Below are 23,099 nucleotides of genomic sequence, written 5' to 3' on the forward strand. Positions count from 1 at the left end.
TCTCTGCAACAGCACTGAGATTCTAATCAGCCAGTCTCTGCAGATGTGGATTCCTTTCAGGACTTTTCTTTCACAGCCAGATGCAGCTTCTCTTCAGAAGTTTTGGACCACAGTAACATGCAGCTTTCCTAGAAATCAAAAAAATAATTCACACCAAAAACTCACCATCCCAGTCAGGATGGTGAAGCATGAACACTAATAGTTCATGGTCAGCCTGGTTACAGAGTCTCTCTCAAAACAACAACAGCAAGGAGCTGCAGAGATGGCTCAGCAATGAAGAGCATTTGCTACTCCTCCAAAGGATCTGAGTTTGGTTCCCAGCATCCCCATTGGGCAGTTCTCAATGGCCTGTCATTCTAGCTCCTTGAGAGCTGACACACTCTTCTGAACTCTAAGTCACACTCACACATGTGGTATTTACTGCCACACACAGACAAATAAAAATAAAAACCTTTATTATATATATATATATATTATATTTTTTGAGACAGGGTTTCTCTGTGCAGTCCTGACTCTCTTTGTAAATCAGGCAGGCCTCAAACTCAGAGATCTGCCTACCTTTTCCTCACAAGTGCTGGAATTAAAGGCCTGCACCACCATCAGTTTAAAGATAAATATCTTAAGAGCTCATGATAAAACTAGAGAAGAATCTGAAAAATGAAAAATAGCCATTTAACTATTGGAAAAGGTGGCGTTTCAGGCTGAAGAAACCTCACATATAGGCCCAGAGGACAGAATCAGCTGTTTGAGAGATGAAGGAAAGATGCTCCAGAGGACAGCAGTGAGTAGGAAGGAGACAGAAGGAAAGACACAAGCTCAGAGAATTTGTCAAGAATCAGATCATGAGGGCTCTCAAAGGCTAGGGAGAGTTTACATTTTATTCTAATGTACAACTAGGTATTGTTATAGTTTGGATCTTAACTATCTCCCCAAGGTTTGTGTGGAAAAGGCGGGGCTGCCAGCCAGTGGAGCTGTATGAGAGGGGAGGAAGATTGGTTGCTGGGGTTGTGCTCTTGAAGGGAGTGGAGACCCCCTTTCTTCCCTCTCTTAGCTTCTGGATATCAGAAAGCAAGCAGTTTTATCGCCATGCCCTCTCAATGTAACATACCGTATGGCCATAGGCCCAGAACAACATGAGCAAGCATCTCAAACTGACGCCTCTCAAATCACTAGCCAAAAGAGATCTTTCCTTTAAAGTTGATCACTGTGACATTTTGTCATATCTAGGAGTTGAACATAAGTGTTAAAAATAAATGTGATATGATTTGATTTATGGTTTTAAAAAAACCCTTTGATCTAGGAATAGTGGTGCATACCTCTAATCTGAGCTTTCAGAAGGCTGAGGCAGGGGAATTGCAAGTTTCAGTTCAGCTTAGGCTATATAATTGAGACCATAGCTTAAGAAACAAAAGCAAAAATAAAATCTCTAGTTTAACATATTGGGTACTTTGACTGCTGGACTATTGTCTGGTTGGGAATTGGAATTAAAGACTCCTTAGGAGACAGTGACTGATGATGGCTATTAGCATAGAAATCCTGAAAAAAAAAAAAAAGGCTGAACTTGAGGATATAGTTTGGAGAGTAAAACTGATACAATTTGACAATGGTTTGGATATAGTGGCTAGGCAGCAGAAGTCAGGGAAGCAAGGGACTTAAGGAAGGAGACCTGGTTTTGGTCTGAGTACCTGGAGAAGAGATGGAGAAGTCATGAACTAGGGAAGACTAGAAGAGAAATGGTTTGCAGGGGAAAATCCACAAGGAAGTCAATTTCTACCTTTACCGTGTTTTCCAGAGAACTGTTACACTGAAAACAGTGACCTTGCTTTTGCCTTTGGCTAACGGTACAGCTAAAGGGAGAGATCCTAGCTGCCAGTTTTTCAGAGCAAGAGTTGGAATCACCAGGAGACTTGAGATCCACAGGAAGACAGAAGACAGAGAATTAGATATTCACCACAGTGGAGAGGGAGCTTAGTCAGGGAGAGCTCCACGACAGGATTATATCCTACCTTCCGGATCCCGTGAAAATTCAAACAGACTCATCCTTGAAGGTGGTAGCTCAGAAAGGGAGTTTGTAATTGTCCTGTGATCTGATTGTAACTGTTTTTTATTCATTTTCACCTTTTAAGTCTAACGGGTCACCGTACTATTAAGAGGCAGTATACAGACAAGGCCCCATGGTGTCACTATTCTGATGTCTGGGTCCTTATTACTCGATACCTCTGCATTTATCCCTGTGTAAAGGGACATACTGGTAAAACTAAGCACTTAACTTTGTGTTCCTGACACTAAGATTTACATGCATTATCCAACACCTTCAGACCACCAAGGAGTTGAGCGACATTTCAGTTTTACTGCTAAGGAATCAGAAGCGCATCCACCGATTTCTCTAATACTTATCTTGTATCTACAACATGGTAGGCTCATTTTGTAGGCTCTGGAGGTACACTGTGGGCAAAATAAAATCCATGCCTTTGAGCAGCCTCAGCTTGGGTGTTAGTAAAGGAAGAGATGACACATATGCTAAACACTACACATTGAATAGTAATCAGAAGGTGATTTTACTGAGAAGAGTAGAGCTGGATAAAGGGAAGGCTAAGCTTCACCAAAAATGCGACATCTGGGCAAAGATTAGAAGGGGCCAAGTGTAAAGGAAAGCGCTTGGGGTGAAACTGAGGGCAAGTGTTTAATATCCACCAACAATCCCTCAACACGGAGAGCAATAGGAAGCTATGAAAGACACAAGCAGGCCTCCTTAAATCCGCCTTTCTTTAAGGTTGGCGATCCCAAGGCTAGGCAGAGAACACAAGACGCACAAGGAAGCAGTTGATCGCTGGAGTCTGTCTGTCTCGGGTCAGAGAAGCAACCGGCATTACACTCCTCCGCCTGCGGCGTGCGTCCCTTCAGGGCCGGCCCCAGACAATCTTTCCACCAAGGCTCCGCCCGCTCCACCGGCCCCTAGGTACCACGCTCCCTGCTCTGCAGCCATTCAGTGGGTCACCACGTAGCCGTTCCCCGGCTACGGATTGCGCAACTCGCGCCGCTAGGCGGAGCCTGGACGTAGACGGAGCGACAGCCCGCGAGCCGACCCCACCAGGCCTTCCCGAGCGCCTCTGCCCGCGATGTGCGCCTGCGCACGCTCGTAGCGCGCCGCGGACATTCCAGCGCCTCCCACCACCCCGCCTCCGATTCCCGGGCGGAGTTCCTGTTCGCGCCTGCGCACTGCGCCGCCGCACCCCGCGCCTGCTCAGATCGCCCGGGTCCGGCCCCATCCTCCGGGTTTTTCTGGTGGGGGAGGGGGCACGTCTCGGCGAGTCACGGTGATGGCGGCCACCATCCTGTGGTGAGGTAGCCGGTCTCTGCGGCTCTCGGGGAGTCCCTCGTGCCTCCTGCGGGCCCGGCGGCCGGCGCGTGAGGAAGCACCGCGGGTCGAGCTTGTGGGGGAAGGCCGCGGGAGCGGCGGCGCGGCCGGGTGACAAGGGGCCCGGGGCGAGCGAGACGCGGGGCGAATGTGACAAGCCCCCACCCCCATCGCCTTCCTCCCGAGAGCGCGAGGATCGCGGCCACCCCGGGGCGCCCAGGCCCCGGCACAGCCACCATGCAGGTCACCCTGAAGACCCTTCAGCAGCAGACCTTCAAGATCGACATCGACCCGGAGGAGACGGTACGCGCCGCAGGGCGAGGGGAGCGCGGGCCCGGGTCGGGGCGGCGTGGGAGGGCCCTCCCCCCCGGGGGGGGGGCGGACAGGTCACCGCCGGCTTTGTGGGCCGAGGACGAGGAAGGCCTGGAGGCAGCTGGCGTGGAGCAGTACCGGCCCGCGCGGGCACTGGAGGCCGCGGCCCGGAGCGCGTGGTCGTGGGGGCTGGGGGAGGCCTGCCGGCCTGGGCGCCGGGGCCTGGCCTGGAGTGCACAGGTGGGGGAGGGACACCCAAGGCGTCGCCACCCCCTCCGGCCACCCGGCTGGGTGCGGGGGTCTAGGGGCCGGTTACCCGAGGTAACGGGCTTTATTGCCTAGTTTTGTCTGCAGCCGGGAGAGGTGGTGGTGGGGAAGAGAAGGGATTCTTTGCCTCTCCCAGGGGACTCTTCTCATTAGTGTCCTGGGTAGTTTTTACGAGGCCCCCCCCCCCCCCGGTCCCACCCCCATCCCGCCACTGAACCCACACCCACAGGTAGATTACGCTCCGAGGCCGCATTGGTGGTGAAGAATTTTGTATTAGAAACCTTCAGATCCGGATTTAAACGAGTTCACCTTCGCCTCGGGAACCTGCACGCTCCTCGGACCCACAGAATAGTAGTATTTGGTGGGGGGCGAGGAATATAAAAACTTTGTGTTCTGCATTCAAAGCCGATTACATTTACCGATTTCACGTGATAAATTCTAACGCTGCCGTCTTCAGTCCTGCCCTGCCTTTAAAAAGATCTGCTATGTTAAAGTTAATACAACTTTATGTTAGGAATCAAAAAATGCCTCTAAAAATTTTCTCAAGTGCCATGGAATTGTGAGGCTGTGTTAAGATTGTCAGCAGATTACTGCATATATTTTTTAAATTTTTTTATGACTAATTATATTTTGGTTAAAGATACAGGGACGAGGTGTTAATTAAATAGACCCGGGACCCGAATTCTATTTGTGGCTCTGAAACTCATTTACTATACTACTACGTGGACAAATTACCCTGTTTCATTTTCTAAAACAGGAACAGTACTAACTGAGATGGTGAGGATTAAATGGGGTTTAGTTGGTTCATACATGAGGCCTACTTTGTTATCAGTATAGATACTTGTATGAAGACACTATGTTAAGGTTTGCCTATCTCATCTAATATTCTAAAGTCTACATCTAAGAATTCCTGACCTTTTTGAAATGTGGCACACACTGATTTTATGTGAAATTATTTTGCAGGCATATGCAATAATTCTTGAAGGTACAGAAAATAACCAGTTACTTATGAGACTCTGCAGTCTTCTCAGAAGCAATTGTTAACACCTAGTGGATGGGGGGCCCAGAGGAATACAATTCCATTTTTTGGTGTTTTGAGACAGGGTTTCTCTGTGTCTGAACTCTGTAGATCAGGGTGGCCTGGAATTCAAGATCCGCCTGCCTCTGTTTCCCCAACACCAGGATTAAAGGTGTGCTTGCCACCATTTTCCTTTACTATTTAGTACTGAATAGTAAACTGAAAGATGAAAGTGCAGGGCTGGGGATGCCAAGCATGTGTGAAGCCCTAAGTTCATCTCCAGTACCTTGAGAAAAAAATACAACAGTTACCTGTTTAATGATGGTAAGCCAAATATGTAAAATGCCTACTTGGCTTTGGTTCATTGGGGGTGATAAATGATAGGTCATGGTAACTTTGGGGGCTTATAATATTAATTTATCCCAGAATCACTAAAATACAGAGCAGTAGTTTTTGCTTTATTTCTTTAATATCTGAATTTGATGGCATTAGGTAGTAACTTCACACCACTGAAGTATATAGACATATATGTGTATGTATATATATATATATATATGCCATATAAAACTCGTGCCCCACATTAGGCCCTCTGCATGTCTGCTGTTATCTTTGAGCCAGTATAATATTAAGTTCCTAACTGCATTTATTGTTTATAAGTTTATTTCCAGGGAATGTAATAGTATACACTTTCAGAGGTGCATGTTTTTGGTAAGTTACTACTGGCCTCCTTGCTTTGTTACTAGAACAAAATAATTTGTTGCTATTAATGTAATATAAAAACAAGTATTGCAAACTGTTTTATGAGGCATATTTTGATTCCATATTTCATGCTTCTTCCTTTTCCTTGTGCTGGGACCCCATACAGGGACTCTAGGCTTTATGCACATCAGACAAGCCTTCCCCAGTACTCGCACCATATAGCCCCTTCATTTCTGTCTCTAGTGCGCCAGCACAGACGTGTTTCTTCCATCCACCTATTTCTAATTGTGTGAGGGCAGGGTTTCACACTGTGTAGTCCTGACTGACCTGGAACTCACAGGAAACCACTTGGCTTTGCCTTCATAGTGCTGGGAATAAAGCTGTGTAACCACTACCTAGCAGGTTTTAGATTAAATTGATAATTTTTGATACAGTGCTTTAGACTTTGGTAAAAATAAATAGTAGGTAACACAAAATACTTTGTTTCTAATTTGTTACAAAAATGTTACCAAGGATTTTAGAAGTAGATCAAGTTTGGGAATTTATAATGGATCAGCAGGTAAAGTTCATGTCACCAAGCCTGGTGACCTAAGTTCAGTCCTCTTGACCTGCATGGTAGGAGAGAATGAATCCAGGAGGTTGTCTTCTGACTCCTCACTCCCTGGTTTGGGCACCCCCACCCACATAAATGAAGAGATGGATGAATGTGTTTTAAAGTAGATTTAAAATTAGGGTTTTAGGAATGCTTGCAATTTACAGACTTTGTCTTTGGTCACTTATGTGGTTTCAGGTTTGCCTTTAATTAGTTTTTACTTAGAAGGAAGTAAGGAAATTAAGTGACTTAAGGTATGTTGCTTAAAAACTCTTACAAGCTTGACATGAACATGAGCAAAATGAGAAAAGACTGAGAGCTAAGGGCAATCATAGAGTGTTTCAGTGCTGCACCGCTCAGTGCTGAGTGAGCTCTGCTGGTGGTGCTGAGCACAGGGACATGGAAGCCATGGGTTTTGTATTGTTTTTTTTTTTTTTTTTTTTTTGAGGCTCAGTAGCTAAAGGACAATGGGCATGTTTTGGTTTTGTTTTTTTGTTTTGTTTTCTTTTTTTGAAAGATAAAAGTCCCTCTCTAATTTTTAAAATGGCAAGGTATAAAAAAATATTTTAAAATATTTTGGTTTTGTGCATGGGTGTTTTGCCTGTATGTCTTTGTGCCACATTGTGCAGTGCCTGTGGAGTCCAGAAGAGGGCATCAGATTCCCCGGTACTGGGATTTGAACCTAGGTCCTCTACAAGAGCAGCTAGTGTTCTTAACTTCTGAGCCATCTGAACCCCCACAAGATTTTGGGTGGGGAGTTCAAGACAGGTTTTCTTTGTGTACTCTTGGCTCTCCTGGACCCCCTTTGTAGATCAGGTTGGCCTTGAACTCACAGCAGTCCACCTCCCTGAGTTCTGGGATCAAAGGCATGCACCAAGCTGCTTGGACTCACACCTTTAATCCCAGCACTCATGGAGGTAGAGGCAAGTAGATCTCTCCGAGTTGGGGCTACAGAGTCTAGAACAGGACAGCCAAGACTACACAGAGAAACCCTGTCTCCAAGCAGGGACAGGGAAGGCATGCACCGCCAGGTTTTTTTTTTTAATCATTACTATTTTGTTCCATTTACTTGGTCATTGTCATATATTGTCTTCACCATTACTCTTTACAAAGGCTCTACCTTTTTTTAAATTATGATATCACATTAGTCAAGTATTAAGAAACAAGATGAAGCCGTGCGGTGGTGCACACCTGTAGTCCCAGGACTTAGGGAGGCAGAGACAGTTCTCTGAGATCTAGGCCGGCTTAGTCTATTAGCGAGTCCAGGACAGCCAAGGTGCTACACAGAGAAATTTAGGCAGATCTCTGAGTTCTAGGCCAGCCTACTGTATAGAGTGAGTCAGAGCTAAACAGAGAAACCCTATCTCAAAAAACAAAAAGAAACAAAATGAGAAATGTTTGGTTTTTAGAAGAGATCTGCTTCATTTTTTGTGGTGGTGTAAGTAGATGGTAATTGTAAAAATGATGACGTTTAAGCAGTTTATATCACATGCAATTTTGAAATGTCCAGTAGATCACTACTATAATTTTTCTTTTTCTTTTTTTTTTTTTTTTTTTTTTTTTTGGCTTGGTTGATTTTTTGATTTTTGAGAGTCTGTAGTCACTGTATAGATGAAGAAGGCTTGACCTCTTCTTTTGGGTCATGACCCCCTTGGGGAGGTCAGACGACCCTTTTCACAGGGGTTGAGGATCAGATATCCTGTATATCAGATATTTACATTATGATTTATAACAGCAAAATTATAGTTATGAAGTAATGAAAATTTTGTGGTTTGAGGTCACCACATGAGAAACTATATTAAAGGGTCGGAGCATTAGGAAGGTTGAGAACCACTGTTTTAAAATCCTTAATGTAGCTGGTTGAAGTGGTGCATGCCTGTAATCCCAGCACTCGGGGAGGCAGAGGCCAGCCTGCTCTACAAAGTTTAGGACAGGGCATAGAACAAAAGTTTTTAACCCAAAGTTTCTGAGTTGTTTCAAAATTCTTGCTGCTGATTAAAACTGCTAAGAATATGCTGTAAATTAAGTGTTTATTTTGACTTGGAGGCTTACTGCCACTGTTTGTAATCTAGGCCTAGTCCTGAAAGCTTCTAACCTGCTAAAATGTTTTCAGGCTCTGAGACTGCTGAATAAGCTCACTATTGTTCTTACTAAGCTCTGGGCTTAGTTCAACTCCGCTGTCCTGGCTCAGACTCCTGTCCCAGCTAACTTATTCAGTCTGGCTTTTCTCTCAGCCTCTGAATTGCTGTTTGGCCTCAAACTCCAGCAATCTGCTCTAATCTTCTGGCTCCTTCTCATTCACTGGCTTGTTCAGTCTTCACCTGAGAGGTTTAACTGAGGAAGGATGTGGCTAGCACTTCCCTATGATCTGGAGTTCTAGACTGAACGACTCTAGAAGCTGTCTTCTCTGCTTCCTTACTGGATGCAATGTGATCAGCTTTCTCACAGTCCTGCTGCTGTGACTCCCTCCTCACCAAGGTGGACTGTTGTGTCACAGTTTCCTTTGAGTTTGAAACATTCCATCCTCAGGGATGCTCTTTAAGCAGGGAGGTGAAGAACTCAAGGTAGTTGTAAATGTAACATTTATTCACCTGTTTCAATAGTTGAGTCAAAGGGTTACTGCCTCTGCCTGCTAACCTAGGCCTAGAATGTTTCTGGCCTCTGAGACTTAATTCTTAATAAACTCATAGCTGGCTGGTTCAACTCTCAGCTGTTCCGGCCAGCTAACTTATTTATTCAGTCTAGTTCTTTCTGCCTCTGTGTTGCTCTCCTTGGCCTCAAACTAACTCCAGCGATCTTTACTTATCTTCTGGCTCCTTCATTCTTTGGTTTCTTCTGTCTTCACCTATGTCTAGGTTGTTTGCTCTTCAACCTGTCTTTGTATATCCGTCCTGGCAAAATGCCTTCTCTCTCTCTCTCTCTGTCTGTCTCTGTCTCTCTGTCTCTCTCTGTATTGTCCCTAAGTAGTTTCCCTTTCCTGTTTGTCAAATCTTCTCTTGATTTGTCACTTTTTCTGCCTCTCATCTTTTGTCTAGATTAGAGGACAACTTGCAGGAGTCAGTATTCTTTTTCTATCATGTGGGTCCGAAAAGCAGGTCACCAGGCTGGGTGCATGTGTTTTACATGCTGAGCCATTTTGCCAATCTTAATATGTTTTTGATAGAAGAACTAAAAAGATAGGTTGCTTTATAGTAATTTACAAAGAATTATTTCCCTTTGTGGTTATCGCTCTTGATTTTGGAGACTGCTGTAAAATAACTACTTTAGTTCTTATCCCATATACAATGTTTGCTAGCCATTACTTTTTAGTAATTTGTTTTTGTTGTGATTTATTTTTCAGTATAGTCAGTTCTAGATACAGTGTTAAGTTATTAAAACATTAAAATAGTAAATGTGTTACACTACCATATTACAAGGGTAATATAGATAGAACAGATAAAGTATGACTGAAAATTCTGGTTTCCATGCTTTTTCTTTTCCTTAGTAGGTATTCGATAAAGAGTTTCACTAAAGTGAATGTATTCTACCAGTAAACTATGAAGTTGCTGAATCATTCTCTTTTTCTTTTTCTCTGTGTGTATATGTGTTTGCATGTTGATTCATTTACAGTTGTGTGTTGAGGATTTTTTATTTGTTTGTTTTGTTTTTTTGAAACAGGATTTAGTTTCTCTATGTAATTTTGGCTGTCCTGAACTCACTCTGTAGACCAGGCTGGCCTCGAACTCACAGAGATCCACCTGCCTCTGCCTCCCAAGTGCTAGGATTAAAGGTGTGCTTACACTGCTGCTGCCGCTGCTGCCGCCGCTGCCTCCACCATCCAGCATTTGTTGACTTTTTATTAGATGTCAGTTCATGGTATATATATTCTAGTAACATAAAGGATTCAGAAAGTAGTTGAATGGTAAGTCCTTTTGCAGAAACTGAAGTAGGGTGAGATGATGTGACAGTCCTTGACTGGGGGGCTACCTTAAAGTCCAGAAAGGTATTTCTGGAGAAGGTGACTTGTGACTCACAAGCTGAGATCTGAACATAAGGCACATTGCAAGGTAAGGAATCTTTTCTGTGGGAACCTTTAGAGGACAGACCTTAGGATTGCAAGAATGGCTTTTGGAAGTCTTAAGGGCCAGTGTTTCAGAGGTTAACTGTGAGGAGCTGAGGTAGACAAGGGCTCAGAGCATGTAGGCTGTTGAAGGATAGGATTTTTCAAAGATCAATTGTTGGTAGGTGTTTTTTGTTGTTGTTGTTGTTGTTGTTGCTGTTCCTCTTGGTTTTTGAGACCATGCCTTACCTTATTCAGTTGCCTAGGCTGGCCTCAAATCTATGACAATCCTATTCTACCTGACTATTGGGATTACAGTCATGAGCCACCTGCCTAGCTCACTGATGATCTATTTTAAAAGGTTACACGATCTTCTGTGGGAAATGGACAAGAACGAAAGCAACGAGATCAGGTAGCTGCTTGTGCAGTATTTTTAAGCAATTAAACCTTTGGCCAGGATTGGAGATGGATTTGAGATATATATTTGCTAGGTAGAATTGTGGGGATTTGTTGTTGGGTTGGTATTGTTAATTTGGTAGTGTAAATTTTGTGAATGCTAGTATTCTTTCTAGGGATGTGGAAGACTGAAAACAGAATTGGGGGTTGGAGTACAGACACTGAGATGGAAATGTTATTTGTTGAGTCTATATTGCAGAGAATTTTAGATTAGAGATTACATGGAGATGTGAAAATAACCAGTGTACTTCATACTTGTGATGAGGATCTCTGTCAGGGCCTGTCTTTGAGAAATGTGAGCAGTATGCTTAAGTTATCCTTTGTATATAATTTAACTTCAGTACTTTGGAGCCTATGCAGAAATGGCATAAAGTTTGAGATTGGATATTTTGATGCTCTAATAGGTGGCAGGGCATCGGTCAGTCAAGGAACAGTCTTTGAGACAGGAATAATCCAAGTAAAGTTTCAAGCAGAAAAAGGATTCAGTTATATCTGATACTTCAGAGATGAAAAGGATAAAAACAAACCTGATTGTTGATTTGGCGGTTTGTAGGTCACTGTTGACCCTGTGAGCAGTATCTTAGTAGAAATGGAGCTGGAAGCTGGATTGAAGCGGATGGCATGTGTGCAAGTAGAATAGTAGCTATGGGCCTAGTGTTCTAGTGTTTATTATCTTGTTTCCTTAGTTATGGTTTAAAAATAGGAAGTTGGCCAGCTGTGGTGGAGCACACATGCCTATAACCCCAACACTAGGGAAGGCAGAGGCAGGCAGATCGCTGAGCCTGGTCTACAAAGCGAGTCCAGGCCAATGAAGACTACACAGAGAAATCCTGTCTCAACAAACCAAAAAAAAAAAAAAAAAGAATATGAAGTTGAGCAGTACTTCTCAGCTTTATAACCTTGAAGGTAGGCATTGTTTGAAAAGGAATACCATATTGCTGAAAACTTTAATATATTACATATCCAGTGTTCTGCCTGCACATCAGCAGAGGGCACCAGATCTCATTATAGATGGTTGTGAGCCACCATTTAGGTGCTGGGAATTCAACTCAGGACCTCTGGAAGAGCAGCCAATGCTTTTAACCTCTGAGCCATCTTTCCAGTCTGCTGAAAAATGTGTTTGAGCCAGACTGGGTGGCACATAACTTTAATCCCTGCACTTAGAGAGGCAGAGGCAGGCGGATCTGTGAGTTCAAAGCCAGCCTGGTCTACGAAGGAAGTCTAGGACTGCCAGCCAAGATTACACAGAGAAACAAGGAAAAAAAAGGGGGGCAGGGAGAAAGGGAATATCATAAGTTACCTGTGAAAAATCAGGTAATTTGGTGCATAAAATATATAGTGAGTTATGGAAGAAGTTGTGCTATATATTTAAAATCAAAATCCCACTTTTATCAGCTTTTTTATTTTGATCAATCTTTTCATTATCCTTTCTATGAAAAGCTTGTGTAAATATACTCTTTCAGCTTGACTTTGTCAGTACAGTGACTTAGAAATGTATAAGCTGTGAACATGATCCTGCCTTGACTTGAAAATTAGATCTCTCTCAGGGTAGGTAATGTATGAAATTTTCTTTTTAAAGAAATGTGCTAAACTTTGATGTGCTATAGCAGAGTGAGTCCTGCCAAATAATGATGTGTCATCTGTTCCATAAACACCTAGGCACTGGAGCCAGTCTCACTTCTGAATGAATTCTGTAAAACTCTTAAACATCATGTAAGCTTATCCAGGCAGTGGAGGCAGATCTGCAAATGACTGGTGCATGTGATCAGATCTCACACACTGAACAGTGAACAAGACTATTTCTTATTCCCTGCTTTGGTTGATTAAGCAGGCACGTTCCCCTGACTCACACAATAAAATGGCTTATTTTTGTTCTTCTAGAAACTTAAAAAGCTGCAGTTAGTGTAGAATTCACCTTATACACTCTTCTATTTCTATCTGCTTTGATCTTGTTAAAATCTTAACATCTGGAATATATTTTAAAAGCAATTAAGTTGATGTGTATATGTGTATTGATGTGACTTAGGAACATTTTACACAGTTTCTGTGGGAAAAAAATAGATTCAGGATTTAAAATAATAGCCTTAACTGGGTGTGGTGACACATACCTGTAATCCCAGCACTCTGGACGCAGAGGCAGGCAGATCTCTTGAGTTTGAGGCCAGCCTGGTCTACACAGTGAGTTCCAGGCCAGGGCTACACAGAGAAACCCCAGAAGCAGAAAGACACTCACTCATATAGACAAATAACATAGGATAAGCCTACTAAAATCTGTACATCTAAAGAAACTAATCAAGAGAGAGGACCCTGACTAAAACGCTCAATCCCCATCCCGAAAGGCAAAGAGAGGATGGACATCAGAAGAAGAAGAAAACAGGAAACAACCAAGGAACCTGCCACAGAGGGCCTCTGAAAGGCTCTGCCCTTCAGACTATCAAAGCAGATGCTGCGACTTATGGCCAACTGTTGGGCAGAGTGCATGGAATCTTATATAAGAAGTGGGAAATAGTAAGAGCTGGAGAGGACAGGAACCCCACAAGGAGAGCAACAGAACCAGAAAATCTGAGCACAGGGGTCTTTCCAGAGACTCATACTCCAACCAAAGACTATTCATGGAGATAACCTAGAACCCCTGCACAGATCACTTCAGTGTCCAAGTGGGTTTCATAGTAATGGGAAGAGGGACTGTCTGGCATGAACTGATTGGCCTGCTCTTTGGTTACCTCCCCCTAAGGGGAGAGCAGCCTTACCAGGCCACAGAAGATGACAATGCAGCCACTCCTGATGTGATCTGATAGACTAAGATCAGAAGGAAGAGGAGGACCTCCCTTATCAGTGGACTTGGGGAGGGGCATGCGTGAAGAAGGGGGAGGGAGGGTGGAAGCGGGAGGGGAGGAGGGAAGAGCTTATGGGGGGTTACAAAGTGAATAAAGTGTAATTAATAAAATAAAAAGGAAAAAAAAGCCTTTGGGTAATAACTTTAATGAAGATTGCCCTTTTAAAATAGTTACATTTATTTATTTGTCCTCGTGTGGAGGTCAGAGGGCATCCTGTGGGAATTGGTTCTCTCCTACTTTAACCATGTGGGCCCTTGGGGATGAAGCTTTAGGGTTCCCTGCTTGGTAGCAGATCCTTGTACAGCCTCAGGATTGCCTGTGTTTACTCTATCTTCTCATAAAATGCTCTACTATCAATGCTGTTTCAGGAGAGACAGTCTCTTTTTCAGTGTTCCGATTTTTCTGTTCATTGCAGTTGGTAGACATCCTTGCTCTTTTGGTTTCTCTGTGTAGCCCTGGCTCTTCTGGAACTCACTCTGTAGAGCAGGCTGGCGTCAGACTCAGATATCCAGCTGCCGCTGCCTCCCAAGTGCTGGGATTGAAGGCTTATGCCACCACTGCCCAACAATAGATACCTAATAAACACTTTTGTTTCTATGGTTGTCCAGAACCTACTTTGGAGGAGAACTTTAGAACATTTTCTTTTGTGCCTGTGTCAGGTTTTTCAGATTCCAAGAATACCACCCAAAGAATTTGGGTGCTTCTGAAGTAATTTGTAAACATAGTTGGCTTTGCAAATTTTGTCTGTGTGTGACAGCAAGAGCATGCCATAATGTACACATGGAGATTAATGGCCAACTTGTTTTCGCCTCTTACCTTCTGAGTCTGAGATCTAACCTAGGTCCTCGGGGTTGACCACCGCACCTTTACTCGTTGAGTCATCTCTTTTGCCCTATTGTTTACAGATGTGTTGCACACTCAGATTAGCAGGCCTGTGTGTGTCTGTGTGTGTGTTGGGGTGGGTAGAATTTTCCTGTCTCCGTATCAGGTTTGAATCCAAATTACTCTGCTTTTGTAATGAGTATTTTTACCGTTCCTAAACTGCTCTTTTATTTTTAAATCTAGATTATATAATGGTAGTTGCCCTTAATATAAAAATGCAATGGTTTCTTGTCTGTTATTATTAAGTATTGGTGAGCAATACAAAGTTTTATTTCAAACTCTAGTTTTCTCTAATTAGTTACCTATCCTTGCTATAGTAAAGTGGAAGCTCTTGTCCTTAGTTGAGTAAGCTTTTTAGATTGCCATTCAGAAATTTGTAGATATACTAGGTTTGTTTTCAAAAATAAATTGTGCAGCCACTAGGTTTTTTTCTTTGACGATTTTCATTCTTTCACTTATACTGCACAGTATTCGAATGAATATTTGTGCAGTAATTACTATTCCAGCTTGATGAGTGTTTAAATTTGTTTTTAGGTTTTAATGTTAAAACTGTATGTCTGTGTGCTTTGGAAAGACAATGGGAGAATCTCGTTTGCATTGAATTATTGGCTCAGTGGCAGGCATATTGCTTTTAAAATGTCTGTCAGTGATTGAAAGTATTAGCAGCATGTTCACAAATAATTTTCATGAGTACTTGCCTATTGGAGGAGGCTCCCTTCCAAATTGGCTCCCTGATATGGCTAACCCCTTGATGCTTCCTCTCGACCAGAAACTTGAGTTCTTTCCATATCACATACAAATCTTTCCTGGGCTGCTTTGCGTGTATTTAGGACATGGTGGCTGGCATTCAACTAGTACAACTAATGAAGAAGTAGTGTAGGTGAGAAGAGCTAATTATGGTCATATCTTGTTACATGCACAGTTAGTTGCAGACTACTCCCCAGCCTCAAACAACAATTCTCCAGGGCATAAGCCCCTCACATAAATTTTACTGATGAACGTTCTCCTGTACTGTAAGTCTTCTCTGGGTTACTTGAATACCCAGTGTAATGTAAAATAGTGGTTATACTTTTTTTTCTCTTTGAATAGAAACATATTTCAGTCACTGTTCAGTCTTTTGACTGTGGAACCTATAGATGTAAGTGGCTGCTATGCTATGAAGCTCTTACCTGACACATGGTGGCAGGTTTACCACTAGTTAACCACTAGTTAAGTAGTCAAAGGCAGCCACTAGTCTGCCCTTGTCATTTCACTGTTTTCCTACAGGTGCAAGACTATTTTGTTCTGCTTCTTAATTTCATTTGCATTTCTTTTTTTCCCCCTGTTTGAGTTGCATGCTCAGGTGATCAGTTTTTCTTTGTTTAATAATGCATGTGTTCAGTGTTACTCTGATTCTTTAGCCAAATGGTACAGTATTTATGTACAGAACTTTCACTGTTAGGCTCTTGATTTTTTTTTTTTAAGATGACAGTTTTGATTTTTTTTTTATAAGCATAAATTATTTAGCAGTAAACAACCCCCCCCCCTTTTTGGTCCTTTATACATATTTTTTTTTTGTAATTCACAAAGGTTTTTGTTTTTATATATATATATATAAAATCAAAAAGCAGTTTAAGTCTTTAAAATATATGCTCTAAATTTTAAAAATATTTATTGTGTTGATACAGGAAATGAAAATATACCTTCTTGGGCTGAGTCAGTGGGTTGACTGACCTTAGTTAGGCTTAAAGTTAGGATTATTATCACTGTGATGAAACACCATGACCAAAAGCAGGGAGGAAATGCTTTATTTGACTTAGTCTTCCATACTATACCACTGCTCATCATTGAAGGAAGTCAGGACAGGAACTCAAGCAGAGCAGGAACCTGGAGGCAGAAGCTGGTGCAGACTGCATGGAAGAGTACTGCTCACTGGCTTTTCCTGGCACGCACACCCTACTTTTTTAGAGAACACAGAACTACCAGCCCAGGGATTTCACCACCCACAATGGGCTGGCCTCTGGCCAATCAACCACTAATTGAGAAAATGTCTTACTTGGTTGCTTACAGCCCATCTTAGGGAGGCATTTTCTCAATTGAGGCTTCCTCTTCTTTGATGATTCTTGTGTCAATTTGACATAAAACTAGCCGGCAGAATGCTTATAATGGAAGCCTGAGGACCTAGCACCTCAGTTACCCATGTAAATGCCAGGTGAGTGTGGCAGCCCACCACTAATTCCACTACTTAGGAGGTAAAGGTGGGGAAACCCCCGGAGCTAGCTGACTAAACTAGTCAAATCTTTAAGCAGCCCTGCCTCGGTGTGTAAGGTAGACCGAATTGAACAAGAAGCTCAGGGTGAACTTGTGGATTTCTCATACATACGCACATGCATACACACAAAAATCAAAAGTTTAAGTTGTTTTTGTTAGATTTCTATGCATTTCCCCCTTCACATATTGCTGTATAATATTTATTCATTCATTCAGCACATGATAGCTGATCACTCACTAGCTCAAAAGCACTGTGTACTGTTCTAAAAACTGGGTTCACTCAGAGGGACACATACAGTTTGTTATTCATTTGTTGCTTCCCAATAATCACATTTGCAAATACAGTTTTCTCTCTAAAGGGAACATATATATTCTGTTACTTTTCTGTTGCTGTGATAAACACCATTACCAAAAGCAACCTAAAAAGGGGTTTATTTTAGTTCCTGGTTCCAGAAGGAAAGAGTAAAGGCTGGGAAGGCAAGACTTCTGGAGCAGGAAGATTCCAGGTTGTATTTCCATCCACACACAGGAAAGCACAAATGGAATAAGACTGTAGTGCTTCAGAGTTCCTCCTCAGTGATAGACTTCCTCAGCACCACCAATTGGGGGGGTGGGGGGCAAGTATTCCACTAGTCATTTGAACTTAATGGGACATGTCTCATTCAGAACACCAAAGCATCCAACAGCATGCCAGTTGTTCTCTGCCTTCTTAGTTAGTTGACTTTGGGCAAGTAATTGAGCATGTTCAATGCCACTTCTCAAACTTTTTTTTTTTTTTTTTTTTTTTTCATTTTTTGAGACAGGGTTTCTCTGTGTAGCTTTGGCTGTCCTGGACTTACTTTGTAGACCAGGTTGGTCTTAAACTCATAGAGATCCACATGTGTCTGCCTTTCAGAGTGCTGGGATTACAGGTGTGCATGACTTCTCAAACTTTTTGACATCTCCCATATGACCTAACTATACCATACCTGGCTGTTTCCCCAAAGCATTCTAAGTCAACACATCACAGAGATACTTGACTTGGTGTTTACTGTGGCACTGATTGACAGTAGCTGAGTTAGGGAGCCAGCCTTGGGTTCTGTTAGCAGAGGAATGTACAAAGAAAATTTGGTATACCAAATAACTTCTCAGCCATAAAGAACAGATACATTGTTGACATGAAAATGGATACAACTCAAAATAAATACTTAAATGAATTAAGTCAGTTTCAGAAACACCAATAGTGTAGGTTTTCTCTGATTTGTGATTTTTATTTTTTTATATTAATTACAGTTTATTTACTTTGTATCCCAGCTGTAGCCTCTCCCTCATTCCCTCCCAATCTCACCCTCCCTCATTTCCTCCCATGCCCCTCTCCAAGTCCACTGATAAGGGAGGTCCTCCCTCCCCTTCCATCTGACCCTAGCTTATCAGGTCTCACTAGGACTAGCTGCATTGCCTTTCTCTGTGGCCTGGCAAGGCTGTTCCTCCCTCGGGGGGTGTGTGTGTGTCTCCAAGAGCTAGCCACAGAATTCATGCCAGAGACAGTCCCTGTTCCCCTTACTAGGGAAGCCACTTGGATACTGAGCTGCCATGGGCTACATCCAAGCAAGGGTTCTAGGTTATATCCATGCTTGGTCACTGGATGGATTTGTGATTTCTGTTTGATGAAGATAATTAAAATCATATGTGTCTATATGACATAAAAATAGAGGTAAAATGTCTAGGGGAAAAGGAGACAGGAGAAAAGAGGTGCACTAAGTACATTGTATACCTGTGTGGAAGTGTCTCTGTGTAATCCAGTACTGTGTGTAATGAGTATATGCCAATGGGGAAAAGAGAACATGAAAACAAATTTCCTCATAAGAAGGTAAGTAATGACTTAGTGTAGTAGAAGATCAAAGTTGTTGAGGTTGTAGATTTTTAAAAAAAAAATTATGACCTACACCTAGCATAAATTTATATCACGGGGAAACTATATTAAATTGGATAATGGTGTGTAATTTATATTCTGAGTTTATTGATAAGATCATTTTCTGAGTTTTTTTGGTTTTTCAAGACAGAGTTTCTCTGTGTAGCCTTAGCTGTGCTTCGTAGACCAGGCTGTCCTGGAACTCTGCCTCCCTGAGTGCTGGGATTATAGGCATGCACCACTGTGACCAGCTCTTACATTTTTGTTTCAATGGTTTCATATCTACCTGTGAAGTTTGGAACAGTGGGAAATAAGAGTTTTGTGACATTGGATTACATCAGAATAATATTTTAGGACATAAACGTGACATAGACAAATTCGAGTATTTCTAAAGTGTCCTAACCTTTGGAGTCAAGGGAACCACTTTGGGTTCCAGCTAACACTAAGTAGTATTGTGTCTGAGGGCAAATGATTTAACCTTTTCATTTTCACTTCCTTACCAGTAAAACTGAGAGGCTATAATTCCATTGATCTTAGTGTTTTAAGTATTGAATTCCATGTTAATGTAGTTAGTGTTAAATAAATATCCTATATGCCTTCTTTTTTTTTTTTTTTTTTTTTTTTTTTTTTTTTGAAAATTTTTTATTTTTTTTTTTTTTTTTTTAATATTTTTTTTTTTTTTTTTTTTTTTTTTTTTTTTTTTTTCAATTTTTGGAAAGCTCATCACTATTTGCTCATTTTGGAAAACAATTTTACTATGTAGCCTATGTTAGCCTGTGGCTCATTGTGATTGTGTAACCAAGATCACCCTCAAACACGATTTCCTTGAGTGTTGAGATTACGGTTGTGCATCTCTGTGCCTGGCTCCCCACCATCACTTCAGTTGCACAGAGAGGAGTGGAGAGATGTCTCGGTAATAAAGAACACTGGCTGGTCTTCCAGAAGACTGGGATTGGATTCCCAGCAACTACATTGTGGTTCACAACTAGCCACAGCTCCAGTTTCCAAAGGCCTCTGCTGCCCTCTTCTGGCCCTTATGAGTACTGCATGCACATGTATGCACAAACACACATGCAGGCAAAACACTCAGACATGTAAAAATAAATTGCACAGAAAAACTCTTTTTCTTAGATGAGTTTTCACAAAAGGCACAGGACCATCAGCTTAGACGGTTTCCAGAAGTCTTCTGGAAAATTGAAGAGAAAGGGATTTTGCAATTGATTTTGTTCTTGGTTTTTGTGACTTTAAAGTAATAGACTTCCACTAATTGACGAGGGAGAGCCATGCCTGTCTTTTTAGCTCATAAGACTCTGTACTTGTGGTCAGGTCAAGGAGTTGATTAGGCTCATTTTCTAGTTCTTTATAATGAGCCTGTTAGCATAATAATTTTAAGAATTAAAATGCCATAAAGGTCATCCATTCCAGCTTCCCTTTCCAGATGATACTGTTGCTGAAAGAGATCAAGTTATGTTATTTAAGTAGCCTGGTGATGGCCTTAAAAAACTGTGCTGGGGAAATGGCATTATGTGTCATTGGTCTTCTGATTGGTTATAATGAAACATTATAATAAATTTGCCTTTAGCATTGATGTATTCTTATTTTAACAGAAACATTTTATTTCTTAGAATGAATGCTTACATTAAAAGGCTTTTTTTAAAAAATGCATTTATTTTGTGGTTTTTTATGCATGTTTGTCATGCCATGAAGAGTTAGAGAATAACTTATGGAAGTCATGCTTCTCTTTCCACCTCATGGGTCCTGGGGATTAAAATCAAGTCCTCAGGTTTAGCTGCAAGTGCCTTTACTTGCTGAGCCCTTTTTTTGATCACAGAAGGTACTCTCTCTCTCTCTCTCTCTCTCTCTCTCTCTCGCTCTCATTTAACTTAAGAGCTTTATTTTATAACTGTAGCCTGGTCCGGATCTTACTGTGTAGAGCAGGCTTGAGCTGTTTTAGGATTTTTCTTTCTGTAATGAAACACCATGACCAAAAACAAGTTGGGGACATTGTAGTTCTTCATCAAGGAACTCAAGCAGGGAGGAATCTGGAGACAGGAGCTGTGCAGAGGTCACAGAGGGGTGCTGCTTACTGGCTTGCTCCTCATGATATGCTCAGCCTGCTTTCTTATAGAACCCAGAACCACCAGCCCTGGGACGGTACCACCCACAGTGGGCTCTTCTTTCCAGTGACTAACTAAGAAAATGCTTTACTGCCAGATCTTAAGGAGACATTTTCTCAACTGAAATTTCCTCCTTTTGTAAAGTTCTACATTGTGTCAAGTTGACATGAAGCTAGCCAGCTCACGCTCCTAAAGATCCATCTGTGCTGAGCTAAGGGCATTGCCACCATGCTCAACAAGAAGGCATTTCATTTTTCTCTTTATCATTTCTTTGTTTGCTTTTTTATTGTTTTTGGTTTTTTGAGCCAGAGTTTTGCTGTTAACAGCCCTGGCTGTTATAGAACTTACTCTGTAGACCAGGCTGGCCTTGAACCCAGAAATCTGCCTGCCTCTGCCTCCCTAGTGCTGGGATTAAAGACTTGCATCACCACACCTGGTTTAGAAGGCATTTTTTAATATGAGAGATAAGCTCACAAATTTTGTGAAATAAAACCTTTAAATTTTGAATTTTTTGTTTTGAATTGGTTAAAAGCCAGTGGTGAGTAGAGGTGCTTGCTGCCAGGACTAAGGATCTGATCGTGATCTTCAGGACCCATGTAATAGGAGAAAAGAATCAACTCCTCAAACTTATCCTGTTATTGCTACATGTGCATGATGACATGCATGCATATGGGCACATGAAAATTAATTCATTAATAAAAACTGGAGCTATAAATAGAATCGAGGCAGAGGCAAGCAGATCTGAGTTCAGGCCAGCCTGGTCTGAGTCCAGGACAGCCAAGGCTACACCTTTCTGGACAAACAAACAAAAAGTAGAGAAAAAAAGTTTTTTGTTAGATGTTTGTGCTGCTGGGGATTGAATCCAGGCCTCATGCATGCTTTAGATGCATGTATGTGTAACATGATGCAAAATAAAGCTCATGCCAGAATAATATAATACAAGGCGGGTCTTTGAGTTAAATATTGGAAAGACAAGATCTTTGAAGTGCTTGAAGCACTAATTAAAATGTATTAGAATTTTTATCTTGCATTCTGTTTTCAGAGTATTGTAATTTTTTGTTTAGACTAAATTTTCTTTTTTATTATTTTTAATGTTTTCTATAGGTAAAGGCATTGAAAGAGAAGATTGAATCTGAAAAGGGGAAAGATGCCTTTCCAGTAGCAGGTCAGAAGTTAATCTATGCAGGTATGAATTCAGTTTTGAAATTAATTGCATGTCTTTGACATTGTTTTAGTCTTAGAAATGACAGTATTTTCAAATTGAGTCTGTCAGAAACATGATTGCATAGATAATGGTAGTGGAAACAGTTATTTAATTATAGCTTAATATTCAGTGTTCTCTTTGCCTTCTGTGTCCATGCAGTGATATTACTTAGTTTGTGAGCATTGTGACTGACTTCTGTGTCAATCGTGTAAACTGAGCATCATTGCTTTCAGTCTATTAACAACGTGTGTACTAGCTGACTGCTTAAAATTTGTCAGACACTTTGTACATCTTTCTAAACTACCAAAGTTGAAGAATGAAGGTTTGTTTTGTTTCAAACATCAAAAGACCTTCATGATAGGATAAAAAAAAAGAATTAAATACAAATTATATAAAATTGATAATTGAAAGAGGACCAAGAACCCAAGAGTATGACTAGGAAATTGTAAACTTAATTAGCCTCACTAATAACCTAGAAAAACAGACCCAATAGCAAATTTAGTAGAGAAAACTGATTTGTTCCTTAAAGGAACTACTAAGTGGCTGTTCTTGTAGGTATCAGCGAAATGTCTTCAGTCTGTTCTTTTTTCCTTTTGGAGCTTTTGTAGTACTTCCCTTCCCCACCCCCCTTTTTGGTTTTTGAGATGGGTTCTTAACACTGTAACTTGGTCTGCACTAACAGATCCACCTGCCTCTGCCACCTCATTGCTGGTATTAAGGGCGAGGAACACTATGCCAGTTATCTGTTTCCTCACGTATCTAACCCATTGTTTTTGTAGGTCACAATTCAGAAGCCAGAAAAAAAATGTAATTTTTTGTGTATAGCCTCTTGTCTGATTCCTGCTCTTTTTGTGTAGTGCCTATTGTTTTCTAGGCAGTGGCCTTTTTAGAATGGATTCAAGGGAAAGGAAACATGGAGTCCTGATTCTAAGTGTGTCTGGCCTGAACATGGCCTCCTCAGTCTTTGCCACTGTGCCTACTGAGTCTCAGGATTCTTCCCCTTTCTTGTGCTGTTTTTCTGAAAGATTTTGTTCATTCATTTGGCTTGTTTTGTTTTACAGCGTTGTTTTACAACTTTGGAACACTTCTGATTCATCAAGTGTTTAGTATTTCAGAATAGGAAGTTGCTCATCCCTTCTTTCCATTAGGAAAAAAAAAATACATATTTCCCAAAGGA

The 23,099-nt window shown here is 41.6% G+C and overlaps 1 protein-coding gene across 1 annotated transcript in view; it reads left to right on the forward strand.

The window, feature by feature from the left end:
- Window positions 1–3,256: 3,256 nt before the first annotated feature.
- Rad23b (RAD23 homolog B, nucleotide excision repair protein) overlaps window positions 3,257–23,099 on the forward strand; it is a 44,274-nt gene continuing 24,431 nt past the window's right edge. The window contains exons 1-2 of the mRNA XM_055605303.1: window positions 3,257–3,661; window positions 21,823–21,904. Of these exons, the coding sequence (XP_055461278.1) occupies window positions 3,596–3,661; window positions 21,823–21,904 (148 nt within the window). The 5' untranslated portion in view covers window positions 3,257–3,595. The remainder of the gene's footprint in view (window positions 3,662–21,822; window positions 21,905–23,099) is intronic.

The sequence above is a fragment of the Psammomys obesus genome, unplaced genomic scaffold (genome assembly GCF_907164565.1).
Source record: "Psammomys obesus unplaced genomic scaffold, mPsaObe1.curated_primary_1811, whole genome shotgun sequence".
NCBI lineage: Eukaryota > Metazoa > Chordata > Mammalia > Rodentia > Muridae > Psammomys > Psammomys obesus.